This window comes from Peromyscus leucopus, chromosome X, assembly GCF_004664715.2.
Source record: "Peromyscus leucopus breed LL Stock chromosome X, UCI_PerLeu_2.1, whole genome shotgun sequence".
NCBI classification, from domain to species: domain Eukaryota; kingdom Metazoa; phylum Chordata; class Mammalia; order Rodentia; family Cricetidae; genus Peromyscus; species Peromyscus leucopus.
In genome coordinates this window covers 97,401,144-97,415,672 of record NC_051083.1, presented here as the reverse complement: position 1 = coordinate 97,415,672, position 14,529 = coordinate 97,401,144, and the positions used below count along the sequence as shown (strand labels likewise).

General features: G+C 37.1%; 1 protein-coding gene across 1 annotated transcript in view; it reads right to left on the bottom strand.

Moving 5' to 3' along the window:
• Nucleotides 1-6,745: 6,745 nt before the first annotated feature.
• Alg13 (ALG13 UDP-N-acetylglucosaminyltransferase subunit) overlaps nucleotides 6,746-14,529 on the bottom strand; it is a 62,128-nt gene continuing 54,344 nt past the window's right edge. Inside the window, 3 exon segments of the mRNA XM_028876930.2 lie at nucleotides 6,746-7,621; nucleotides 10,390-10,616; nucleotides 12,512-12,552. Coding sequence (XP_028732763.1) covers nucleotides 7,365-7,621; nucleotides 10,390-10,616; nucleotides 12,512-12,552 — 525 coding nt within the window. The 3' untranslated portion in view covers nucleotides 6,746-7,364.

The window sequence follows — 14,529 nt, the reverse complement described above, 5'->3', positions numbered from 1 at the left end:
GTACCCGGCATATTTAGGAAGGAGAGGCAGTCAGAATTCAAGAGTTTTTCTAGAACCAATGGCACTAAAATCAACGTCAGTGTGGGTTCACAAGGAGAGTTCCAAACCCAGGCCATCAACCACATTAGTTAGGGAATATAATTTCATAAAGTACTAACTTTAGAAGTAACTATTTGAATTCTCCCTTTAAATACAATATGGCATGTTCTCGTTTCAATTGCACAACAGTAACAGAACTTGTCCAGATCATTCAGTTCAGATAAGACTAAGTACAGCCTTTCCAAGGGAAAATACATGAAGTTGATTACTTCTCATGTGCATACTAGAGATACTATTCAAGAAGAGAGAAATATTTTAACTGCTTACAGATTCCATTTCTTCAACGTTTTACAAAATGGGGATAGGGAATTTCTTCCTAGTCAAAACAGTGAATGCGTTTGGAGCTATAGACTTAACAATTGATAGCAGAAGACAGAGCAACTAGAAAACAGACGCTATGCTTAAATTTTCTCAGCCTAGTCAGTGGTCCCTCATACATCATCATACAGAAAATGTTTGTATCAAAATTAGTTATATCTCGTGAGTTTAATTATGAAAGGGAAAATTTCAGTGTTTGTGTAAATGGCATTTTGGCTCTGCATATTACTTTAAAAGCTAAAACCTCTGAGTAATTACTTTTATTTAGATATTTTCTGTAAGAAGTACAAAGTTAGTGTCAACCTGAAATGTGTGAAAAACAATCTTGTATAATAATTTTGTGTGTTTTTAGCTTCAGTATAAAGAAAAATAAAGCATTTATTTCCCCTCCCACAAAATGTATGGCTACTTAGAAATAAAGATGTTTTGTTCCTTTTCCAATGTAACCATTTATACCTATTAATAAATGTTGATGGACAGCTTTGGGTTTCACACTATAATTTAACCAGCAGAAATACTAACAGGAGACTACTGTAGTCCAAAATATTTTGAAAAGTATGACTGAGAATCAATATCATTTAAATTTTATAGTTCTTATGTAAAAAGCCATTATTATTAAATGCTGAAACAGTAAAACCTAAAATGGTTCATTCACCTCAATCAATTTCAACTACAAATTTTGACTATGTACTTCACAAAAGGAATTTTATACAGAGCTAGTGAATATTCTTGAGAAGTATAAAATTATAGGTACTTTATTAACTATTGATAGGTTTCCCCAACCTCCTAGATGTCTTGGCAAGATCTGTCTGGACCTTATGATAACTAAAATCTTACAAATTTATTTTTTTTCAATATTTAAAACTTTTTCATTGAAAAAGCCTTTTCATACATATATTTTGATCATGTTTCCCTCTATCCTGATTCCTCCTATATCATTCCTAGTACCCTACCTACCAACTTTGTTCTTTCTCTCTGTAAACCACACAAGACAACAAAAATAGAAACATTAAAACCCTGAACTCCTACTGACATCTTCTCCAGTTACCAAGACATTTTCTTTTATTATGAAGTTTTTTCTAGCACAAGGTAAAATTAGAAAATAGTATAATAGACTTAAGCTTTAAGGATTAATCACTCCAAAATAGTTTAAGCAAACAGTAGTTACCTAAACTTGAGTGGATCTTTTCCTGAAACTACATTTCCCACATGTTCCTGACAAGTCCTATAAGGTAAACTCTTTGATGGTTCAGCTAAGACATGTATTCTAAATCAATATCGAAATTCATTATTCTATACGATGGAGGGGGTGGGAACTAGATTTGTCTTTTGCTGCAGTAGTTCTCTTACATTCTTAAACTGTTATTGTAAGAGTTAATATAAAATGCTTTAAAATGTATCATGTACAATGGACTACATCTGTCCCACATTTAGAAAAGCCTAGATTCAGATTAAGCTCTACCACCCTCCCAAACAGACCATTTTGTTATTCATGTAGATTTACATCTGAATTAAGTTTTGAAAGTCTAGTATTCACATTAAAATGATTTGTTTTGTTTACATTTTATTTCCAAAGATAATTAAATGGTTATGCCTTGATTATAGACTCCAAGGAAATGAAACATGCTTTAAATTCACAAGTCTTAAATTTCAACAGTAAAATAATATTAAATTCACAAGTCTTAAATTTCAACAGTAAAATAGACTCAATATTTTTATCTGCTCTTAATTAAGGCAGAGAGCCACAATTAGTTTTGAGAATATACACAACTTAAAACGAATTCTTTTAGTTGCTAATGGAAATTACTTCAATTTCTACCTTTAGTATACCAGATTTTATCAGGAAAGGAATCCAAACCAATCACAGAACCATTTTATCTCCTCCCAATAATTCAAAATGGCTCCTTGCTTAACAATAAAGAGAGGATCAGCTTTTATGTCAAGGACAACTAAAGAGGTAAAATGTAAAAAGGCTGGGGAAAGCTCCAGCAGCAAAGTGCTGGCCAGAGAAGCTTGAGGATCTGACTTGGATTCTTAAGCACCCATGTAAAGAGCCAGACATGGTTGTGTGTACATTTCTATTTCCAGGAAGGTGGAGACAGTTGGATCCCTGGGACTTGCTGGCCAGCCAGCCAGCCTAGCCTAATTGTTGAGTCCCAGGGCCCAAAGACTGTCTCAAAAGAAAACAAGGTGATTGCTTCCGAAGCCTACTACTAGAAGTTGTACTCTGAGCCTGCACATGCATGCACAGCCATGAATATTAACCCACTAAAAAGGCAGCCTTGCCAGTGTTTCTGATGTTGTCTTGGAATTTTTTTAATTAACAAGTTACTTGCTTCCTTTCTGGTAGTTATCCTTCAATAATTACTCCAGACTTGGCAAAATACAGGTTACTCTAACCATACTGCACCCATAACAAGGAAAAAAAAACTGACTGGAATATGTAAGCAATGTGGCTTAAAGTAAACAAATTTAAATTTTCAAGGCAATTATCAAATTATGCTGCATCAACTGGTAATGGTATTTAAGGCAAGGCAACAACTTAAAGTTTGAAATAAAAGCATACAGTACTCACTCATAGGAGGATACTAGATGAAAAACAAAGGATGACTAGACTGATACTCACAACTCCAGGAAGGCTAGCTAGAAAACAGAACCCCAAGGAAGACACAGGGATGCCCAATGACAGAGAAATGGATGAGATCTACATGAGCAAACTGGACATGAGGTGGGGTAATGAAGGGCAAGGGTCGAGGGAAAGAGAGCTTAGGGGAGCGGGAGATCCCAGCTGGATCAAGAACAGAGAGGGAGAACAAGGAAAGAGAAAGCATGATAAATGAAGACCCCATGGGAATAGGAAGAAGCAAAATGCTAGAGAGGTCCCCAGAAATCCACAAAGATACCTCCACAATAGACTACTGGCAATGGTCGAGAGAAAGCCCGAAATGACCTACTCTGGTGATAGAGAATGGTCAAATACCCTAACTGTCGTGCTAGAAATTCTCATCCAGTGACTGATGGAAGCAGATGCAGAGATCCATGGCCAGGCCCCAGGTGGAGCTCCAGGAATCCATTTGGCGAGAAAGAGGAGGGATTGTATGAGTGAGAATTGTTGAGACCAAGATTGGAAAAAGCACAGGGACAAATAGCCAAACCAGTGGAAACACATGAACTATGAACCAATAGCTGAGGAGCCCCCAACTGGACCAGGCCCTCTGGATAAGTGAGATAGTCCTTTAGCTTGAACTGTTTGGGAGGCCCCCAGACAGTGGGACCGGGACCTGTCCTCAGTGCATGAGCTGGCTGTTTGGAGCCTGGGGCCTATGCAGGGACACTTTGCTCAGCCTGGGTTAAGGGAGGAGGGGACTGGACCTGCCTGGACTGAAGAATCCCAGGGGAGTCCTTGCCCTGGAGGAAATGGGAATGGGAGGTGGGCTGGGGAGGGGGGGAAGGAGGGAGCACAGGGGAATGAATCTGTGGCTGATATGTAAAATTAAATCAAATTATAAAATAAAAAAAATCCTAAATTAAAAAAAAATCCTAAATAAAAAAAAAAAAATCCTATGGCAGAAGTGATTACCTCATAACCAAGTAAATCCCAGACCCATGTTCTCAAAATACATCAATACATTCTAAAATAATCTTTAGAAGCTCCTTAGTGAACCAATAACAGAAAAATTGGTTTTAGGGTCTCGTGTAGTCCAGGCCGGACTAAAACTATGTAACTGAGTCTGGCCTATAAATTCCTGATCTTTTCTCCTGCACTTGCCGATTACTAGAATTATAGGTGTACAACCTTGCTTAGTTCTCATTCAATTTTCTTTAGTGAAGGTTTCAGATCCCAGTGTAGTTTTACCAAGATCAAGAACAAAAACTCTAAAATAAATTCAAGAGATTAGCAAAAACTAAGTTTTTCTTAACTCAATAGAAAAGTCTTTATTCCCTGGCCAGCAGGCTATACAGGAAACTTGCCCAAAACATGTAGCCTTTATCATTCTTGGCTTTTTATGCGCGTGCGCACGCACACGCACACACACACAGATGTCCTGAAGTTGACAAACTTCAATTAGCAAGAACAGTTAGCAATAAACAGAGATACAGAAGCCAAAACAGGAAGATTGGTACATTTAGGGACTTCACCAGGACTAGGAACTATAATGGATTAGGTCTTTGATCTCATTTTGGCAGGTGTTGGGTTCCATGTGCTAGGCTCTTAGGTCATAATGGTGCGTTGGTGCCTCTAACATGGCATCAGTTGTGCTAAGGTCTGGGTGCCTGTTACGTATTAAGTATCTGAGAATAAAAAAGTGAGTAATTTCTCACCCAGTCACTCAAAGATGCAGGGACCAGTCCTGACCAATAAAGTGTTTTTAAAATACAATTCCACAGAAAAGGATACCAGCATAGAGCAAAGGCAAAAGTGGATGATGTAGTGATTTGGCCTGAGATAGTAGTTTTTTTTTTTAAAAGATTTATTTATTTATTATGTATTCGAAAGAGGGCGCCAGATCTCACTACAGATGGTTGTGAGCCACCATGTGGTTGCTGGGAGTTGAACTCAGGACCTCTGGAAGAGCAGTCAGTGCTCTTAACCTCTGAGCCATCTCTCCAGCCTGAGATAGTGGTTTTTAAAATCAGCAATTGTGAGAAATGCTGGCCCCTTTTTCCATAGGCTGCTACTCTAGTCCAGAGTGGCAACCTTTGTACTCTTCTAGCATAATCCTCTTCCCACATTCCCCCATCCTATTGTTTAAGCAAAGCTTTATCTAGTGAATATCCTGGGGCTTGAGATTGCCCTTTTCTGATTGGAGGATTGGACACATAGAAGACCATCTGCAATTTTCCGGCTCTCAGAGTTCCCAGACAAGCAGGTGCCAGTTGCCAGCAAGGGGGAAGAGGAGTCTAACGCCTTCTGCTTATCTGTAAGTCTATAATGAGTCCTAAGCGCACCTCATATTGAAAATTGACCAGAGTGATTTATTTCTTACAGAAACTAAATCAAAAACCCCAACTACTACTGGGTCCATTTGGAACTCTCATTACTTCAATCATCCTGAGAACAGGACACTTAGGGCAAGGTATTTTCTTTGTAATGGATCCCATTCTAGCACAGCTCAAGCACCTCACATCTTAATGTCTCAAATGTTTTGCTGTTCTGTTTAATTTGGTTTGGGTCTGGGATGATTAAGACTTATTCAGAAGCAAAATTAACCTTAAAAACAAGATGTTATTTGGAGCCAATGAGTTGACTCTGGTCCAAACACTTGCTGCCAAATTTGTCCCCATGAGTTCAAAACCAGGACCTCACAGATTAGAAGAAAAGAACTAACTCCCACAAGTTATCCTCTAACCTACATATGTATATAGCAATAACAGCAAGCACAACACACAACACACACACACACACACACACACACACACAAACACACACACACACTGAGTAAGCATAATTTAAAGAGAATTTAAAAATTAAAAGGAGATAGTATTTGTAAATAAGTTCTGTAGTATCCGAAGGATTTTTGTTGTTGTTGTTGTTGTTGCCATTTATCTGGTGAACAAAGTACCTGGAACAATTTAAGCCCCAGGTCAATAGGAAACTAGTTTGGATATATGAAAAGCAGAAGGCTAAAAGGGATGATGGAGTATGTCTCATAGTCAGAAACAAGCATACTCTGAGATATAGTACACACCTGAAAATACAAAGTGCCAAGACATGACAAATGTTGACTTACAGAAAATAAAACAAGTAACCTAAGTTTTATAAGGAGGTTAACAGAAATATGCTAACTCATATCCATGCTCTGAGGTATGTCCACTGTTCTCTTTCTCTTAGACCATATAGTTAAAATCTGTTTTAAAATACCTTCAATAAATCTTGGCTGGGCTTTAAGAACATTATCAGTGTTGAGGAAGGGAAGAAAGACAAAAGAATGTATGTGCTGTGAAAGTAAAATGCAGACTGTTGAGGTGGGAGTGTACAAGGGGCCAGAGAGACAAAAGGGGACAGAAGAGAAGACGGGAACAGAAGGACCAACAAAAACAAATTATGTTTTAAAATGCCATAAGGAAACACAATACTTTGTAGGCTAACTAAAATAACTTTAATTGAAAACAAAAATAAAACCTGAACAGAACATTCTCAGGAAAAAATCACAAGAGTGCTAGTATTCACTGCAATGGGGCTGAAATCAAATAACATTTCAAGTGGCCTTACAACTATTCCTCACCAATTCAAGCTATAAATTCATTTGTAACCACAATGTCAAGAGAAACATGTTGAAATAATCAAACATCTGGTACCCTCTTTGTTGCAAAAAGAAAACACTCATTTTGGCAATTTTAAATGCTAGTTTTTATTTACTTCAAATTGTGCAAAGGACACTATAATACTGTGCAGCAGGACACTTATGTGAATCCAGTATTAAACAACACCATATGTGGCAAATGTAAAGCAGAACACCATGTAACTTCAAAACTAAATATCAGACTGCAATTCAGTTCTGACAATTCTTAAAGAAACCTAAAGTCTCATTTAATATAAACAAATAGCTAGGAGCATAACTTCCTCTTAAATTTCTTGAAAAGTGGAAATCATATTAATTTTAAATAGTTGATTAATATGCATTATATTATAAGAAAACAGCTTGTATGTTTTCCTTCTTTTATCAGTTGGCACCATCAGTTAGTACAATGTTCACAAGCTGGCTAACAGAAAACTGCCTACAATGAACTTGCTCATTACAGGGACCATTACATTCATTGCAATTTTCTTATTCATAACATAAGTGATATGCCCTTGTTTTAAAGAAATAGTTTACTTCAAAAGTAAAGTAATCTTAAAGACATACAATAGTGAACATTCTTACCACCTAAACCACTTAAGAATAAGACATTTATCAACCATAAAAGTAAAAATGGCAGCAAAGAATATTTTATATTGCCAAATCTTAATTCTGAGGTGTATAATGAGGTGAATTAGGTAGAAGCATATAGCCAACTGGCTCAGAATTTATAGCACCATGGATTTGGGCAGAACCACCATATGCTGCGCCAACTGGATGCCACATGGCAACATTGGGATAATCTGATGCAACAGGAATGCAGGAATCAAAACCTGGCAAAGGTGACCCATAGGGATCTGACATTATTGGATAATAGACTGCTCCATGAGGGACAGGTACACCATCAGCAATGGGAAAAGTATCTGAAAAGAAAAAGATATATATAGATAGATAGATATACACACACACACACATATATATACAGTCTATTGTAAAAACTCACTAGATGTAAATGAATACTCATGCAAGAAAAATTAAATATAGTATTAACTATAAGAAACAACACAGGGCCTGTCAGAAAAGCTGCTCAGTGGGGGGGGATGCTTGCTGCCAAGCTTGACATTTCTAGTGACCCACATGGTGGAGGGTTGAAAGCTGACTCCTTTCTTGGGTTGTCTTCTGAGTGTTGCATGTGAACCATGGCACGCACACATACACAAAGGCACAGACATACACATTCATTCACATACACACACAATGTAATTAAAACATTTTTTAAAGATCACAGAGGCTAGAGAGATGGCTCAGTGCTTCAGTGCCATTTGCTGCTCTTCCAGAGGGCCAACACCCACATGGTAGCTCATAACCATTCTATAACTCCAGTTCTAGAAGATCCATGACACCCTCTTCTGAACTCCTCAGGAAAAACACCCATACATGAAAAGATTACAGCAACTCCAAGTAGGAACATTTTAATTTTGTTGTTCTTTTGAGACAAGGTCTCTCTACATAGCCTTGGCTGTCCTGGAACTTGCTATGTAGACCAGGCTAGCCTGGAAGAGATCTGCCTGCCTCTGCCTCCTGAGTTTTGGGATTAAAGGAGTGCACCATACCTGGCAGAAGATTTTAGAGATAAATAATGATTTCTACAAGGTTACCAAAAGAGTGTCTGAAATCTTCTGTATTAAAAAGTTGCTTATACATACAAATAAATCAGGAATGGAAACATCATCTGTTTGTAACTGGGAATCCAGTATTTTTACCAAGTTACAAAGATCTTGCAAACATAGACACACTTCTTTATACTTTTTAAGAAACTACATTTACTAATAGCTCCAACTAGCTTACTAAAAGAGTTTCAAATTACTGCAAAGCTGTTAAACTTATAATGACAAGTTCAAGTTTGCAAAACCTCTAATTTTTATTTCAAACATAGAATTTTCTTTCACTGTAAATTCAGCAAGTTGTGTTTTTCCCTAAATTGACAGGCCTACATTTTCATTTGAGAAAATGATGCTCTCAGGCCAACCATGTTTGTCTATCATTCTTTCAAGGTGAAAAATATGTTCCATGTTAACAGTTAGCTAATAAATACCTTAAGTTAATAATCAAATTTGCCGACTGGGGTGACACACACAGGCAGAATATGCCAAAGGAGAAGGAAGCAGGAGGATCATGAGTTCAAGACCACATTTAAAGTCCTGGACGCCAGGTGGTGGTGCATGCCTTTAATCCTAGCACTCAGAAGGCAGAAGCAGTCGGACCTCTGTGAGTTCAAGGCCAACTTGGTCTACAGAGTGAGTTCCAGGACAGCTAGAGCTACACAGTGAAACCCTGTCTCAAAAAACCAAAAAGGAATAAATATCCTGAGCTACAAATTAAAGAGAGACTGGAGATGGCTCAGTAGTAAAGAGCACTGGCTGCTCTGCTCTTCTAGATGTCATGAGTTTCATTCCCAGCAACCACATGTTGGCTTACAACTTTCTATAATGGGATCCAGTGCCTTATTCTGGTGTATTGGTATACATGCAGACAAAACACTCATATACATAAAATACATAAATCTTAAAAATAAAAACAACTGTGGCTGATATGTAGAACTGAATGGTATTATAAAATAAAAGGAAAAATAAAAATAGATAAATAAATAAAAACAAACTTCATTCAGTTTATAGAAGTGTTTCATGACTGGTTCCTATATTTATCATGAAGAAAACTAAATACAATTAGCAAGAATGGAGACTTAAGAGTGTTTTTTAAATGAACCTCTCTGAAGAAATAAAAAAATCCACAATTCTGTACAAAGTGTAGCAGTAAAAAACATACTGGTTTATTAGTATAGCTTGATGCCACTGCCATGATATGGTACCAATAGTTTTATTCATGTTGATTTTAGTACCGAGAATGCAAATGCCACAAAGTCAATGTGGTGGTTTGAATGAAAATGCGCCCCCCTAAGGTTATATATTTGAATAGTTGGTTAGTAGTTGGTAGAACTGTTTAGGAAGGATGTGGTCTTGTGGAAGGAAGAGTTTCTCTAAGGGTTGGGCTTTAAGATTTCAAAGGCCAGGCCATTCCCAGTCAGTGCAAGCTTGCTCACTCTCATGCACCCCCCCTCTCTCTCTCTCTCTCACACACACACACACACACACACACACACACACACACACACACACACACACACAGAGTCTCATGCTTGTGCATCAGATGTAAGCCCTTAGCTACTGCTCCAATGTCATGCATGAATGCCTGCCACCATGCTCCCCAAACCATGATGATCACAGATTAATGCTCTGGAATTTTAAGCAAGCTCTCAATCAATTCTTTCTTCTCTAAGTTGCCTTGGTTCTGGTGTCTCTTCACAGCAACATAAAGGAACTAAGAAAGTCAAAGAATGATGGGGCTACAACTCAGTGGTAGAACTCTTGCTTGGAATGCATGAAGCCCTGTGTTCAATCTGCAGTACCACAAAGAGAAAGAACAAATAAAATCTTAGTATTGTTTGTAAATACTACTGGCCTCATGCATGGGTCCTTTCAAAAAGTCCAAAGGATCACAAGGCATCTACATATATTTTTGAGAACTGATACTCTAAAAGCATATGGACTTAATGAAATATCTGCAGACTAACTAAATTATACACAATAAAATCCAACTGACTTTCCTACTAGCAATCTCATTACATACTCACCATTTGTTGATACTTCTGCCTGTGTGTCATCTGCTCTCACTACATCACTGTAAAAATGAGGAGCACTTTGGTCTACAAGAGGTTGCTCAGTACAATCTGAATAACTCTCTCCATGAAGCTGTTGCTGCTGTTGCTGCTGCTGTGTGTTGTTGTTGTTGTTGCTGCTGCTGCTGCTGCTGCCCATGTGGCACATAGACCATGGAGTGCAAGTAGTTGTGATGATAGCACTGGAGCAAGAAAAGGTGCAAGTAAAAACCTGCAAATCCTTATTGTTCTCTATTCTTAATTCCTAGCTTAAAGAAATCAGGGGTTGTAACATCTGATATGTACCGAGATTTTTTTAAACTTATAACTTTAAGATCTTTTATACAACCTATAGCGCATATTTACACCTAGGGATACATTTAAAAAATCAAAGATATAAACAGACTTGTACACAAAAATGTCACGTGTAGCCTTACTTTTTAAAGTAAAAAGTACTGAAAAACCTAAGTATTCAACAATATGGAGCTGAGACAATTGTTATATATCCATGGCAGACTACTACACAGGCAAAGATTCATGCTATCCAATATTTAAAGACAAAAAAAAAAAAGCAGGCTGGAGATGACTCAGCAGTTGAGAGCACTCTTCCAGAGGTCCTTAGTTCAATACCCAGCAACCACATGGTGGCTCACAATCATCTATAATGGGATCTGATGCCCTCCTCTGGTGTACAGACATACAGAGTATTCATATACATAAAATAAATCTTTCAAAAAAAATGACAAAAAGCTATTCATGCTAAGTTAAATGATTAGAAAATTAGATGTGATACAAGTTTTTAATAAAAATTCAAAACCTATAAGATATCAAAACTGCTAATTCTGCTTTTCTTAATACAAGTTCCCAAATATACTACAATGAACACTATATAACACTATTGTCTTTAACATAAAAAAGGAAAAAAAGTGTTAAGCTATCTATCATTCATCTCCTAGTTTTCCTGTGACGTAAACAGCAGTTTTTGAGAGGGGGTTCAAGAAAGGGCTTCTCTGTGTAGCCCTGGATGTCCTGGAACTCAGAGATCCACTTGACCCTGTCCTGGGTTTAAAGGTGTACGCCACAACTGCCAGGTTTGGTTGTTGGATTGTTTTTGAGAAGGGGTTTCTATATGTTATTCAATCTACTTTTGCACTCCTGAGTTGAAGTGATCCTTCCACCTCAGCTTCTTGAGTTGGTAGAACGACAGACATGTACCATAATGCCTGGCTAGGAGAATTAATTTTAAATGCCTCAGCCTTATGGATTGTATATCAAAGTTTCCACATGAGTAATAACTGAAGGGACAAGTAATTATCAATCCTAAAACTACATTTTAAAAGATAATAGCAAAAAACAAATACCTACCCTACTACTCTTAACTTAGATGCGTGCTATATGAGGAAAAAGGTTTTCTACTGATGTCTAACGTCTCAGGGAAACTACTGCAAGGGGCTATGAATTACCTGAGCCATCTCCAAGAGACTATTAGTTTAATATCATTTGCTAAATGTTCATCTCCACCATTCTTTTTCAGGAAATATGCTATCTGGTTATGGGTTATATTAGTTATAAGTGAAGTGTATTTGAAGGGGAAAAATGATCCCTGGCTCCATAAACCAAAACACCTATCAGTAATAACAAGATGTATGTTAGTATGTACACCTTTCAAATTCAAGAAAGTGTTTAGCAAGAATCTAAAATTAGTGCTTTTAAAAGTTATTTAAATGTCATTGAACTAAGTCTGATTTTCACATAGAATACAGAAATTTCCCTAAGATATAAGTAAACCAATAATTCTCATTCTGGATATATGCCACTGAAGGGCTGGTATATGATGTTAAGTATGAAGCATAACCTAATATATATGCAGTTGTGCTTAGAGACCAGCCACCACTCTCTTCAACTTAACACTATTTCACAGTAATACAATGAGCTATGCTAAAGTACAAAACTGACCAACATCAGCTTCAGAGATTTCTTGAGAAAATAAGAGACATTCACGGTATTCCTGGCTTTTAAAGTTCAAGAGTCTGATTTCTCAAAACAGATTATTATTTAAACACAGGACTTATCAAAATAATTTTAGTATTATTCCTACCTGCAATCCCAGATTGAAATAGTACTGCAAAACTTTTGTATCTAAAACAAAAAAAAAAAAGACTTTTATAAGACTGACATAAGCAATTTAGATTACTTAACAGCTTTTCCCTGCAAATTATTAAAGTAGATAGTCATAGCCATCTCACACACTACCACAACTCTCAATTCTGCTTTAAAGGACTATTTTTTCACTTGGCATAGCTATGATCATTTTGTGACACAAGGTTTAATCACCCAATACAAACTTCATTTCTGCTCTTAGTATTAGACAGATGCTACTGTAATGCCATTCTGTTACTAAGAAAACAGCTAGAAAAGACATTTTCTTGCTTGTCTTAAGATGAAAATTTTACACCTGTACCTCAGTTACTCACACTACTACATAGTATAAACTGCTCTATTAATGCTGAGCAGTGATGTCCACTGAAGAAACTTAGCATAGTCATCTTGTTTTGATTTATCATAACATACTATAACACACTACCACCAGAACTCCAAAGAGAGGGGACAGTAACCAAGGCAGGCAGAAATGAATTAAAGCCTAAAATGATAAAAACTTCTCCAAGTATAGAACTCAAATAGTTGATAAATTAGCCAAAACTAGATGTACAGCAGAAGAGGGAATATTCACAGTATTCTTGTTTTTGTCTGTATTATTTTAATGTCTGGCATGGACACTGAAATTCTACCACTGAAAAAACATGCTCATCCCTATTCTGAGTATTTTAATTGTATCTATAAGTGCACTTAACTGGTTGACCTGCGTCCACACATATTTTTATTATTAATATAGGTGAAGTTCCACTAACAAGATGAATTTGTGGAAAATGTCCCTTTCATAAGCTAAAGCCTCCCTATGGAAATCCATTTATTGCCATTTTTTTTTTGGTTTTTTGTTTTTTGGATTTTTTTTTCTCTGAGACAGGGTTTCTCTGTGTAGTTTTGCGCCTTTCCTGGATCTCACTCAGTAGACCAGGCTGGCCTCGAACTCACAGAGATCCGCCTGGCTCTGCCTCCCGAGTGCTGGGATTAAAGGCGTGCTCCGCCACCACCGCCCGGCCATTTATTGCCATTTTAAAAGAATCAGTATGTATTTTGACTAACATACGGGGATATAAAGCCAGATGCTCAAGCTAAAGAATATGAGAACAGAAAGTTAATCTCTGGCACACACAAATATCAATACAAAAACCTGCACACCAATGTTTATGGTAGTACCTATCATCACAATGGTCAAAAGGTAGAAACAACCCAAATCTCCATCAACTGATAGAAAATAAATGTGGCATAACCATACAATGAGCATTATTAAACTATACATAGTGTGAAGTATTGGTACCTATATACAAGAATGATGAACCTTACAAACACGCAATTATTTACAAAGGCCAAAATCTGGAACTAGCCTAAATACTTATTGATAGATGAATGGATAAAGAAAAGGTGGTATATATACACAATAGTCTTATTCAGCAATAAAGAATAAAGTCATGACATCTATTGGAAAATAGATGGCAGTACAGATAGTATGTGAAATAAGCCAGACTTAGACAAATGTTTCTTTTCATATGAAGAATCTAGTTTTAAAGGTTTTTTTTGGGGGGAGGCTTGGGGGAGAGGTTTGGGGGGGAGTTGGGGGGCTTGGGGAGGTTTGGGGGGTAAGAACTCTCTTTTTTGGGGGGGGCGGGGATTTCAAGACAGGGTTTCTCTGTGTAGCCCTGGTTCTACAACTCTCTTGTAGACCAGACTGGCCTCAAACTCAAGAGATTCACCTGCTTCTGCCTCCCTGGAATTAAAGGTATGTACCACCACACCCAACCCAGAACTCTTTATCTTTATTTATCCATGCCAAGGTTAACACCCTAATACCAACTGTATTTGATGCACTAAAAGAACAAAATTAGAAAATGAAACATCAAAGTAGCAGAGGAATGACTATTTGACAGAAGGGATCTAAAAGCAGGGCAAGAAGAAAAAGATAAAGAGTAATGCATTGGGAATAATCAATTACCACAT